At 39.6% G+C, this 13815-nt stretch overlaps 1 protein-coding gene across 1 annotated transcript; it reads left to right on the plus strand.

The window, feature by feature from the left end:
- The first annotated feature begins 1628 nt into the window (after window positions 1-1628).
- On the plus strand, window positions 1629-3095 carry LOC116966816. The gene is made up of 3 exons (XM_033013156.1): window positions 1629-1799; window positions 2074-2356; window positions 2475-3095. Exons 1-3 carry the CDS (start codon window positions 1714-1716, stop codon window positions 3093-3095), a joined length of 990 nt encoding a protein of 329 aa, XP_032869047.1. The 5' UTR covers window positions 1629-1713.
- Window positions 3096-13815: the final 10720 nt, after the last annotated feature.

Raw genomic sequence — 13815 nt, forward strand, 5'->3', positions numbered from 1 at the left:
CGCTGCAGTGAGACCATTTTCAACTTGTTCGCACCACTTCTCCAAGCACCTAGTGTTACTTCCCCTGTGTCACTGTCCACTATGTCACCGTCCTGGATGGATGTTGCTGATCCAGCAGCTGCACCTCTCATTCGGATCAGGTTGTGCAGAACACATGCTGCATATACTATACTCTCCACATTCTTGGGCCTCTGCTCCATTGTCTTGAGCAAGCATCTAAATCTGTTTGCCAAGATGCCAAAATAATTTTCTACTACCCTCCTGGCCCTTGACAGCCTGTAATTGAAGATCCTCTGTTCCCTAGTTAGATTCCTCTGTGGATATGGCTTCATAATCCAGGGCCGTAGTGCAAAGGCTTCATCAGCAACCATCGCATATGGGATGTCCGGGCTGTCTTCTCCTGACAGAGGTTCTGGATCAGGCATGCCTGCTGTTCCACCTTCCATTTTCTTTCCAAGCCAGGTTTCTTTCCAAATCCGGCCATCACCAACATTTCCAGGTGTGCCCACATCCACATACAGGAAGTCGTAGTTATAATCAACCACCGCCATGAGTACAATTGAGTGGAATTTCTTGTAATTGAAATAATTTGAGCCACCTCCGGGTGGTTTACGAATTGCCACATGCTTGCCATCCAAAGCCCCACATGTGTGAGCAAAGTTCCACCTGTTTTCAAACCCCAGTGCAACTCTCTTCCACGCATCTGGTGTACTGGGGCATTCCATCACTTCAGCTGAATAAAATTGGATGATCGCCTCACAGGTTTCTCGGACAATACCACAGATGCTGTTGGTGGCGACAAGAAAGTTGTAAGATAGACTATTATAAGAATCGCCTGAGGCCAAGTAGCGGAGGGTGATTGCTATGCGCAACCCTGGTTCCAGTGCCTTTCTCATTACAGTGTCAGTCTTCTTCAGCAGAGGTCCCAAATTATTCTTTAACTCATTAAAGAGCTCGGGTGAAATTCTGACAAAGTTTTTGAATGCACTTTTATCCTCTTCGCACAGCACATTAAGCAGTTGCTCATATTGTCCAAATTGAGGTCTCCGTTGAAACATGGGCTTAACCCAGTGAGACTTCCTCTTAATTCTCTTTTTAATTAATCTCACCCTTCTGCCTTCACGCAAGCGTTTTCGATGCACATGTTGCGCTAATGCATACAGTGCGTCAATGAAAATAACAACCAGCCTGTACTCGAACCAACTTTGTATAGGCATGTCTGCAAATGAGCCAATTCTACGAACGGAGGATATTTATATAGTGTGTGAAAAAAAGTGACATCATTTGTGCCACGTGATTAACTATACAGTCCACGATGTTCATTCACGATTAACGGGAAAGATCGGGAGACGGACAAGTCACTCGCACAAATGACAGAATTGCCGAGTACCGTGGGAACTCTTTATCTACCCCCCGTTATATCGTGCGGAACTCGTGCTGGACCACGACCACTTCACTCTTGTGACATCTTGCGTCAGGTCGCACCGTGAGAACCGGCCATTACTTACAACACTGAACACCAATCAGCCAGCTACAAAAAGGCCTCAGTTAAGCCATTTTGAGAACTTTGCAAGCATGGATGCAGGGAGAGCAAGAGGCAGAGGTAGAGGAAGAGGAAGATGAGGACGTGGTCGAAGAGGCCATGCACGGACCATTATTTCCGATGACATAAGAGCAACTTTGGTGGACCATGTCATAAACCATGGCCTGACTATGAGGGAAGCTGGGCAGAGAGTCCACCCTAATCTAAGCCGTTGCACAGTTTCATCCATAATAAGGACATTCCGACTGGAAAACAGGTATGTCTTCAACTCTCTACTTTCTACTCTACTCAGATGGTATCTAGAGTATTTACAGTACTGTACCATATCACATTACCGTGTCACATGTATTGTATTGCAGGGTGGCTAATGCTCCTTTTGGAACGAAAGTGGTAGTTTTGTGAAACATACCGTGATTACGTATATTGAGATGTTTCAGTACAGTGTATGGTATTTACAGTAAAGTACAGTATATACAGTACTGTAAAAAAGAAGCAAACCAATAACAATTTGTGGTTGCATTTTGCTATAGAATGACTAGAAGACCTTCTGGGGGTGGACGCCAACGCCTGTTCACCCAACAGCAGGAACTTGCCATTGTGGACCTAGTCAGAGCAAACAATGCAATCCGTCTCCAGCAGCTACGGCAACAAATACTTGCAGATAGGCAAGTGTTCAACAACATAAACCGAGTAAGCATTACCACTATAAGACGCATCTTGGTAAAGCACAAAATGACCATGAAGCAACTGTACAGGGTCCCATTTGAGAGGAACAGTGTCAGGGTCAAAGGACTTCGACGTGAATATGTACAGGTAAGTGTTACAGTCCTTTACATTTACAATACAGTATTGGTGTAATCCAGTAACAGCTGAATATGTACCATTGTATCAGTACCACATTGCCATCCACAATATGTATTTTTTGTTACAGAGAATCTTGGCCATGGATGGAGCTGCACAGCCTCATAAATTTATTTACATTGATGAGGCTGGATTCAACCTTAGCAAAACAAGACGACGGGGTCGTAATATAATTGGCCAAAGGGCAATTGTGCACGGCCCAGGGCAGCGCGGGGGAAATATCTCATTGTGTGCCGCCATAAGCCTTCGAGGGCTTCTGTACCATCATGCAAAACTAGGTCCATACAATACACAACATATCATCACATTTCTAGATGCTCTTCATAATATAGCTGTACAGGACAGACCAGAGCAGCCCAGGTTTGTTGTTGTCTGGGATAATGTCAGTTTCCATCGGGCTGCTCTGGTCCGGACCTGGTTCACCAACCATAATCAATTTGAAGTGGTATACTTGCCCCCTTACTCGCCATTTCTAAACCCTATAGAAGAATTATTTTCGGCTTGGAGATGGCGTGTATATGACCGCCAACCACATGCCCGCATGCCTCTTCTGCAGGCAATGGAACAGGCCTGCGGAGACATTGAGGTGAGGTCAATCCATGGATGGATTCGGCACACAAGGGGATATTTTCCCCGATGCCTAGCCGATGAGATCCTGTGGCCAGACCCCAACAGACGGCAGGATCCATAAGCCCACCTACAAACGATTGCCGTGTTTTTCTGTGTTTACAGTATAGTGTATTTTTGGTTTTATTTTTGCTTTAACTGAATTTACAGTACTGTGAAGTACAGTACTGCAATGTACTGTATTGAGTATTTGATTTTTTTGGTTGTTGTGAAAACGTGCCTTCTGTGGAACTGAATAAAAACAGTGAAAATTAAAGACTGCAGTGTTTTATATAAAGTAGACTAGTGTGTTGCTGCTGATCTGAAAGTGTATTCATATGATGCAAGTGTGTATCATTTTGTCATCAGAGTGACGTTTTGACAAAGGATTGTTAGGTTTTCATAGCAGAGTTTAGGTTTCGATAGCAGAGTTTCAATTTGACATGGATGTGAATGGTTTATTTCCCAGTGTTGTGTCTTATTTGCTTGTGTGTAGAGTTTTGACATAATGAGCAAAGTTTTGCAAAACGTGTTCAAGCAACGGGCAAAAACTGTAAATGAAAAAACCGTCATCAGCTCAGAGCCCTCAGAGAACAATCTCAAAAATGCTGAAAACACAGAAAACTGAAGAACAGACCTCTGAAGTGGATTCTGGAATGGCTACAAGGGCCAAGACTGAGCTGGCTACTAAGGAGAAAAATGAAATGGAGGAGATAAAGAACTCGGTAAGAGAACTGAGAAAGGATATTGAGGCTGGAAACTCAAAAATGATGGAAAATATTAATGTCAAATTGATGGAAAATATGTTGAACATTAATGCTGGTAATCAAAAAGTTATTGACTGCATTGGCATTATACTAAAACGAATTGAGGATGTGCATGAAGAGCTAATGGGGAGAATTAATAAAGGGGAAGAAGAATCTAAGAAGAAGTTTGCAGCTGTGCATGTAATTGTTTCTTCACAAGTAACTGCAATGAAAGACATGGAAACAGTTGTTGATCAAATGGCTGAAGATATGCAGGGAATGAAGCTAGAACTAGACAGCCTCAAGAGCCAACTGGCGAAAGTCTCAGATAAATGTCTTGATCTCGAAGCACGGTCAAGACGCCAAAATTTACGAATACTGGGAGTAACTGAAGGAGCAGAGGGAAATAACGCCCGTGAGTTCACTGCCAACTTAATCAAAAAGGTACTCAATTTACCTGTGGAACCGGAAATTGAAGTGGCACATCGAATACCTAGATTTAAGCCAAGATCACAAGCAGATCCAGCCCACCCACGACAGATCATAGTCAAACTTCGGGACATTTCAGCACTTGAAGAACTGATGAAAAAAATCAAATACGGAGTGAAGATGACGTTTGGAAATGACTCTATCAAACTCCTCCGGGATTATCCCTATGAGATTGTGCAAAAGAGAAGAAAGTTCTCACAGACAAGACAGATTCTCCATGGAGTTAAAGATGTCAGATGTGGCGTTTTTTATCCGGCCAGGATGAGCATTACTTTCAAGGGAAAAGAGAAAACTTTCACAAATTCGGACGCATCTTATAAATATGCCCAAGAGATTGTGGCAGAAACAGAAGATTAATCAAGGGAGCGGGACGATATGGACAATTTCTTTCCTTTTATTACTTCACAGAGAACACCTGAAGATAAGGGAAGAAACACGATTCTCTAAAAGTTTAAAATGGAAGAGCATCTCCACGTGCGCCGGTCTAGACACCTTATCTCCTTTGGATGCTTTGGAATTCAACTCAAGGACATTCTTTGTTCAAAATGAAGGAAAGACTGATAAGCAACGCAGAGACGAACAGCAGAGCCGAATGTGGAAAACATCACAAGGACAAATGGCGGTTTAAGATCTTAAAACAGCTTTACAAAATATAGAGAATTAACAATAATTAACAATACTAATATAGAAATATAAATGGAAACTAACCTGAACTATATAAGGGGCAAAATGTAATAAGGTGCTAAAAGACTGACCAGCGCGTATATAGAGATAACAAATTTTAGAATTAAAGTAGATATTACTGAATGTTTAAGTGTTATGTAGTTCGTGTGGGGAAGGGAGGAGACTCAGGCACCTGGCATAATTCCAGGAGCCTGTTTCTGGTTAACCCTTACAGCTAACAGCTTACTATTATCAAAAGTATAACTAATTATAAATAATTAGTAGATGAAAGTGTTAGATAAATAAATTTCATAGTAGCTGAACACAAATCTGATAGGTCTGAATGAAATATATATATATATATATATATATATATATATATATATATATATATATATATATATATATAGTGTAACTGGGGGAAATATAATTGATTTTGAAATGGTACCGCCCTCCTAGGTTTAAAGTAATAAAAGGAGCGGATTTAACTGTACATCAACTTCGGAAGTAGAATAGATGTCGAATCCCACAGACGCGTGGGACACGCACTACAGTGTCGAATACTTCAGACACTGTAATTTTACTTGTTCAATTTTTTTTTTTAATCACAATATGTCACTACTATGTGTTTTTTTTTCAAGGAAAATCGCAAAAGGGATCTACCAAGGAAGTTTGTAATATAAACGTCCCCCAAATATCCAGAGTCCTGAGGTATGGATGCACCGTAATAAATAAGGGTATTAAAATCAGAGAAAATGCAAGATGATAAACAAAAGAAAATGGGAGGAATCACATTGTGTAGCTGGAATATAAGGGGTATTAATGAACCAATTAAAAGGGGCAAAATACTAGCTCAGTTGAAATCATATAACACGGACATTACTTTTCTACAAGAAACGCACTTTAAACATCAAGATCAGCTGAGATTGAGGGCGAATTGGATAGGCCAAACATTTCACTCCTCATATACTTCGAAATCCAGAGGCACCGCAATCATTATTCGCAAAGGAATACCATTCAAATCAAAGAACATTATATCAGATAAGGAAGGGAGATATCTTATAGTTACAGCAGAGATCCATGCTACGCCAATCACCTTGGTAAACATATATGCGCCCAATTTTGATAATCCTCAATTTTTTAATAAAATCCTGAATACAATCGCAGAATTTAACTACCAAAATGTTATAATTGGAGGAGACTTCAACTGTGTTTTAGATCCGTACTTAGATAAATCGATGCAAAAACAAAGAGGTAATATGAAATCTAAAACTAGTGAACTCTTAAATACATATATAAAAAATACAAATATAGCAGACGTCTGGAGGATCGCGAATCCGACTGGAAGAGAATACTCGTTTTATTCAATGGTACACAAAACATACTCACGTATAGACTACTTCCTAGTGGATACAAAACTAATCCCTTATATTATGAACCCTAAATATCACACCAATACGATTTCAGATCACTCCCCGCTAACTTTCGTTCTAAAATTAGAAGGAATGTCTACGAACAAATCGTTCTGGAGGTTTAACTCGCAAATTTTGAAAGACCCACAATGGAGTATATACCTAAAAAAACAGATGGATCTATTTTTTGAGACAAACGATACACCAGATATATCGCCCACTTTATTATGGGAATCCTTCAAAGCATTTATTAGAGGAGTCATTATCTCGTATTAAGCTTTTCAAAACAAAAAGAATAAGAATGAACAAAGACAATTAGAAGAACAAATCAGACAACTAGATATAGATAATGTTAAAGATCCAACTATAGATAAACATAATAAAATTTTAATACTGAAATTTAAGCTAAATAAATTATTATCAGAGAAGGTTATAAGATTATTCCAAATTACAAAACAAGAACATTTCGAATTTGGGGATAAACCCCATAAACGTTTGGCACGCCAACTGAAAAAACGGGAAAAAGATCATGCAATTTCAAAGATTAAATCAGATAGAGGGGAATTATTAATACTACCTAATGATATCAATAAATGATTTGCTCAATTTTACAAGAATTTATACACATCAAAAACGCTAATAGACAATAATAAAGTTTCAGAATTTTTGGACAATTGTAACCTTCCAAAACTAGAACTGAAGGAACAAGAGGAACTGGGAGCACAAATTACATCTAAGGAAATAGAAGACACAATAAACACACTTAAGAATGGAAAAACACCAGGACCAGACGGATTCAGTAATGAATTTTATAAATGTTTTTACGACATAGTTACACCACATCTACAGAAAATGTATACATACGCTTTTAAAGAACAAATCTTACCTGAAACACTAGCAGAATCAACGATCACATTAATACTTAAAAAAGATAAAGATATAGAAGAACCAGGCTCATATAGAGCTATTGCTTTGTTAAATACGTATCAAAAAATATTAGCGAAAACACTAGCTAGAAGACTAAGTCAATATGTTAGTAAATTAATAAATGAGGATCAAACGGGATTTATACCTAAGAGACATTCATTTAATAACCCTAGACGTCTGCTTAACATAATGCACTCTCACAAACCTCAAGAACAAGAGTTATCTATCATTTCATTGGACGCAGAAAAAGCGTTTGATCAAGTAGTATGGGATTATATGATTAAAGTATTGCAAAAATTTCAAATGGGAGAGAACTTCATCGCATGGATAAAATTATTATATAACAAACCCACGGCTAGAATGTTAACTAATAATATACTATCTACGAAATTCCAATTAACAAGGGGCAACAGACAAGGATGTTCATTATCACCGCTGTTATTCGCTCTGTTAATTGAACCTTTAGCTGAAAAAATTAGAACACACCCGGGTATTTACGGTTATAATACAAAATATTCAAATAACAAACTATCCTTATATGCAGACGATGTATTACTGTATATCACAAAACCCCAAATCAGTATACCAAACATATTAAATCTAATTGAGGGCTTTGGATCTTTCTCAGGATACAGAATAAACTGGAACAAAAGTGAAATTATGTCGATAAAACCGAAAGACTCAACACATCTCTTGAAATTCCCCTTTAAAATAGCCACAGAAAAATGTAAATATTTAGGAATTGAAATCACTAGAAACTATCACGCTATGTTTAACGCCAATTATAGCCCCTTACTTAAGAAACTAAATAATCTAATCAAATTCTGGAAAACGCTCCCGATGTCTTTAATAGGTCGAATAAATGCTATAAAAATGATCTTTTTTACCACAAATCCTATATTTATTTCAATCAATTCCAATATATCTTCCAAAAAAGTTTTTCAAAAAACTAGACTCAGACATTACAAATTTTATATGGGATTATAAATCCCACAGAATACAAAGAGCACACCTTAGTAAACCCAAAGAGCTGGTGGTCTAGTGCTCCCTAACTTTATGTACTATAATTGGGCAGTAAATATTAAAAATATGATTCACCTGCTGGACAACTCTGCCCAGCAGGTGGACTGGATTGTAATGGAGAGAGAGGACTGCTCTCCGTGTAATACAGGAGCGACTCTCCTCTCACCAATGAATCTGAATAACAAAAATTATAATAAAAATCCAATGATACATAGCACAATTAGAACTTGGAAACAAATAAAATAGAATCTAAACTTAAGAAATCTATCTCTTTTAATGCCAATAGTTAATAACCTGTCGTTTAAACCTTCAATTATAGATAAATCATTTACACAATGGGAAAGAATGGGAATCAAAACGCTCGGAGACTTGTATGAATTAGGAAAATTATTATCATTTCAATAATTACAACTGAAATATAATTTGAAAAATAATCAATATTTTAAATATCTTCAAATCCGTGACTATCTGAAAAAATACACAAAAGACTATCATAACATGTCCCCAGACATATTGGATGAAGCCATGAAGACAAAAGCTGAATCAGCAAATCTAATATCATACTTATACAACATTATTTTAAATATAGAAATACCTACAACCAATGGTATTAGAAGAGACTGGGAACAAGAACTAGCTATAAAAATTTCAAAAGAGAGCTGGGATAAACACTTACTATATGTGCATAAATGCTCGATCAACGTACGACATACTCTAATTCAATACAAAACATTACATAGACTATATTATTCAAAAACTAAAATAAATAAACTTTTCCCCAATGTCTCACCCATTTGTGATAAATGTCAGTCACAAGATGCTACCATAGCGCACTCTTTTGTTTTTTGTATAAAAATCCAAAAATTCTGGAACGAAATATTCACAAAATTATTTAAAATAAAACTTGTACCAAAAGCAGAATGGATCATTTTTGGAATATCGAAAGGTAAACCCGAATTAAACGTGTTTCAAAAGAACTTACTTAATTACGGGCTAATAATGGGAAAAAAGCTTATACTCAAATTTTGGAAAAATGCTCCAATACCAACAATAAAAATGTGGATTTCAAACATGTTCGAAACACTACACTTGGAAGAGATGAGACTCCTCCCAGCAGGCAAAGCAGACCACTTCCAAAAGACGTGGTCTGCATTTATGGAACTATTACAAGTATAAGGTGCAATAGTAATTAAAATTATAAATGATGCCAGGATCTGATAACGGGGGGTATAAAATAAATTAAAAAAAAATAAAAAAATACGGTTGGTATATTTTTTTTTGCAGAGTTTTGTGTTACAATAGAGCGATTGTTTTTCCTTTTTTTTCTTTTCTTTCTAGGGTCTAATTTCCTTTCTTTACTTCCTTCTCTAACTTCTTCCCTAAGGGGCTTTCTTTTCCCAACACTTTCCTGCACCTTCACGATTCTTGCTCACTTTCCTTACTTCTTTTATTTCTATCTTTTTTAAAGCTCGAAAAACGAAGTGGTACAACAAATGTATTAAGATATATGTGATGTGTATTATTGTAATTTACTGTACTTCTAATAAAAACAAAATAAAATCTTTTTTTTTTTTAAAGCAATTTCACTGTGTACACCTCCCACAGGCATCCGGATGGTGGAAAGAGCCAAACAAAATTACCAAGCTGATGGGAGAAATGGGACAGACATGGATTAAAATGGGTAATTCCCCAGTGTTACGAAGTTATCCCCAGCAGAAATTATCTACGGTAAACCTCTACGAACACCCTGGGGAGCGAGTATTACTCATGAAGGAACCTTAGATTATTAATTTAATGATGAAATTATAACCTATGTTCAACGGCTCACCCATATTCTGTCAGCATTGCATTTACAGGTAAAGGAGTCCCAGAGGCTGCTACCTGATGATGACCAGAGCGAAATAGTCCAACCATGGGACTACGTACTTATCAGAAATTGGGACGGTAAGAAACTTGACCCTCGTTGGAACGGACCATACCAGGTGCTGCTGACTACACCAACAACAGTGAAGGTTAGATACATCTCTCAGACTGCAAAAAGATTGGATACAAGGATGGCACGAGTGTTGCTCGTTCTGCTGATGGTCCTAACCACGGCCAGGGTAACATGGACTAATACCTATCTGGATATGAGCCATGAGTTTGCCGTACGGGCACATGGAACTGAATGTTGGATATGCACCGGTGTTCCGACTAGCAGTAATGAAGGAATTCCCTTGGTCCCCATTCCACTAAACTTTACCGAGAGACTAGCACTGAGGTGCTTCTGTAACTCCACTAAAAAAATGTCCTGCCTAAAAATCATACGGATAACAAATACCAAAAACGAAACAATAAACATCACCTACGGAGGCACGAAATACAATAACTTTAAGGGATGGTACACCCCTCCCTTTAAACGAGATTGGAAATTGAACGTGACAAGTTCAGCAGATATACCCTCACTACAGATTGTAAGAGATCCGCGCAGGGCAGTTAATACTACCTGTTTTTGCCACAACCAAGGCACAGGTGTATTCTTGGGAAACAGTACTTGTATGTCAACTCAGGCAGCCACCATTGTCGGCCCACCCCAACCAGTTGATGGCACATATTTTGTATGTGGATCCTGGGCCTACCTATGGTTACCAGGAATGCCGTCGGCAGACGGGGCAACTTGGGAACGACTAAAAGGACCTCATCACTGGACAGGGTGTTGTTATGTTGCATATGTGGTCCCACATATGAGAAGCATGAGCCAGTTGTACCAGCACACGGGGATTTCCAAGCAAAACCTAACGAAGGCTGAGCAATTTTTTATGATCCTCTTCCCGTCCCATGCTAGTATGATAGCGTCACGGGAACTAATTAAAATGGTCCCCGCATTAGAGACTCGCTAATGCCACTGCCGCCTCCTTGAGTGCAACCCAGGAGGAGATAGAAGGGGTAACAGCTGAGATGGTAGCTATGAGAACTGTAGTATTACAAAACAGAATGGCCTTAGATTTTATCCGAGCAGAAAAAGGAGGGACATGTGCAATAATAGGTCGAGAAAGTTGTACTTCTATTCCCGATGCTTCCTCCAACATTACCAACTTGGCTGCCAGAATGGAAGTGGCTAAAATAAGGAAGGTAGGAGCTGAATTCCATGATTGTAGCTCCAGGGAGGTTGGTGGCCATTTAATATGTTTGGAAGGACTTGGGGAACTATTGTCCACTATGGATTGATTGTATTACCATGACCGTCCGCACCCCCCTTTTTTTCCCCCAGAGTAAGAAAATATCCCCAGAATTTTTATTTTATTTATTTATTTTTTTTAAATCGGTGCATAATCACCGTTTCCACTTTGAGGGAAATCGCCTGAAATTCTGGTTCCGGCTGCTGGGGGAGAAACAAATGCGCCCATCCGCGCCTGCGCAGTTGGGGAAGCAACGCAAAATGATGCTGTCTCTCCGCGCGTGCGCAGTTGGCCCGGGCGGGATCAGTCTGCCATTTGTGCTTTATCCATTGAACTCGATGCCTCGCGTCTACTCCAGGCAAGTAGTGCGGGGTGCGGTGTCTGCCCGCCCGGTCTAGCGTTTCCATCCGCGTCGGCTTCGGCGGGGAGGAGGAGGGGCAGGGGTGCGGTGTGCCCGGTCTAGCGTTTCCCCAAGCCATCTTACGCCCACGCCAACCCCTCTAGGCCCACGCCACCTTCACCCCCCCCCGGACCCCTGCTGAGCCACGCCACCTTCATTCCCCCCCGGACCCCTGCTGAGCCACGCCACCTTCACTTCCCCCCCCCTGTACCCCTGCTGAGCCACACCACCTTCATTCCCCCACCCCTGCTGAGCCACGCCACCTTCATCCTCCCCCCGGACCCCTGCAGAGCCACGCCACCTTCATCCTCCCCCCGGACCCCTGCTGAGCCATGCCACCTTCATCCTCCCCCCGGACCCCTGCTGAGCCACGCCACCTTCATCTTCACGCCCCCCCCCCCCCGCACCAGAAAGAGGAGGGGATGTGAGGGGGGGGGGAGAGGGAGAGAGAGGGGAAGGGAAGGGGGGGGGGGAGAGAGATGGAGGAGGGGAGACAGAAAGGGGGAATATCTTTAATGAGATTGTAAAATTGAGGTAGGTTTTAGAGCTATTATATTTTTTCCTCATGAATATCAAATAATATCAAACAATTGGAACTGCTTTCTTTGCCTTGATAATACTGAAAAATATGAATTCCAAAGTTTGTGACTTTTTGCAGCATATTTTTAACATAATTTGAATATTACAAAAATCTGCATGTTTTCAGAGTCATCATGGGACCTGACCGCAGTAATGCAGCAGTCCGTTGATGATGTTGCTGCTGTGGAAGCTAGGCAAAAGAAGTTGGAAGATCTCCTTGGTGCAGTAAAAGGTTAGATGGAAAACATTATCACCGATTATATTCAGAGCTAATTGTGGTTCTACTCCTTCCTTCTTATAACAAAAGTACTGAACCAATTTTAATAAACTTTGTATAAAATATTGGAAATTTATAAAATATACATTTTGATGAGATTATATACAGGTGTAACATTTCCATTTCGAGTTCATTTTGAAGCCAATAGCCTAATCGTTAAAGGATTAATGGACACTGTATTGCATAATACATGTTAATCATAACATGAAATAAATCCATAGCATTATCCTGTATTTCATTACAGCAGATAGTCTAAAGCGTACAGCGGCATCCTGCAGTGGAAGATCCAAACGAAAGAAAACTTCACACACAAGGGCTGCGGTAATCCCCAAACAAATCACATCGTATTTCTCAAAAGATAAATTACATCACATTTGCATTTGTTTAAACCCGTTGATGCCATAAGCATTTTTTTTGAGGAGCCAAAAAGTCCTTCTTTCATCATTCACATTGGCAGCAAACTTTTCTTTTTTCCTTATATTGATACATTACGAGGTATTGCAAATGAAAATATGAGCATTTCCATTTAAATGCTCGATAGAACATTGCCAAATTTCATGAGAAATATTGACTTCGATTATCAAAATTGTTGCCAATTTTATAAATTACTGATTATTTTTGCATTAAACAAGATCCTCTGAGCATACTTTATATAGAACTTTGACAAATGTGGGCTCAATTTGTGAAGAATTTCATCTCTGTTAACCTTCTAAACGTTTTATGATTCTATATCATGAGTTCTTTCAAGAATTGGGAAAACTCCACATATATGCAGCCTATCAGTAAAATATTTTTTGAATACATGTAATGTCTTAAGTCCTGTTTTTTTTTTTTAATTTTAGGACCAAAGGAGGTACTTTTGCAAAAGGTTGACTGTGATGAAGAAATTCTAAAGCAGACTCCTTCATCCTCTCCAACTTGTCTGCCATCTCCAGCCACTTCAAGTGCCATGCCTCCCTCATTAGCCAATATGCCATCCGGACCCATATCTACCACCTCCTGCGCCTGGATCAACAGGTAGCCAGTCAGTACCATCTGTGCCAGGATCAACAGGTAGCCAGCCATTACTACCTACACCTGGATCAACAGATAGCCAGCCAGCACCTCCGGTGCCTGGGTCGATATGTACCC

This window comes from Amblyraja radiata, chromosome 38 (genome assembly GCF_010909765.2).
Source record: "Amblyraja radiata isolate CabotCenter1 chromosome 38, sAmbRad1.1.pri, whole genome shotgun sequence".
Lineage (NCBI taxonomy): Eukaryota > Metazoa > Chordata > Chondrichthyes > Rajiformes > Rajidae > Amblyraja > Amblyraja radiata.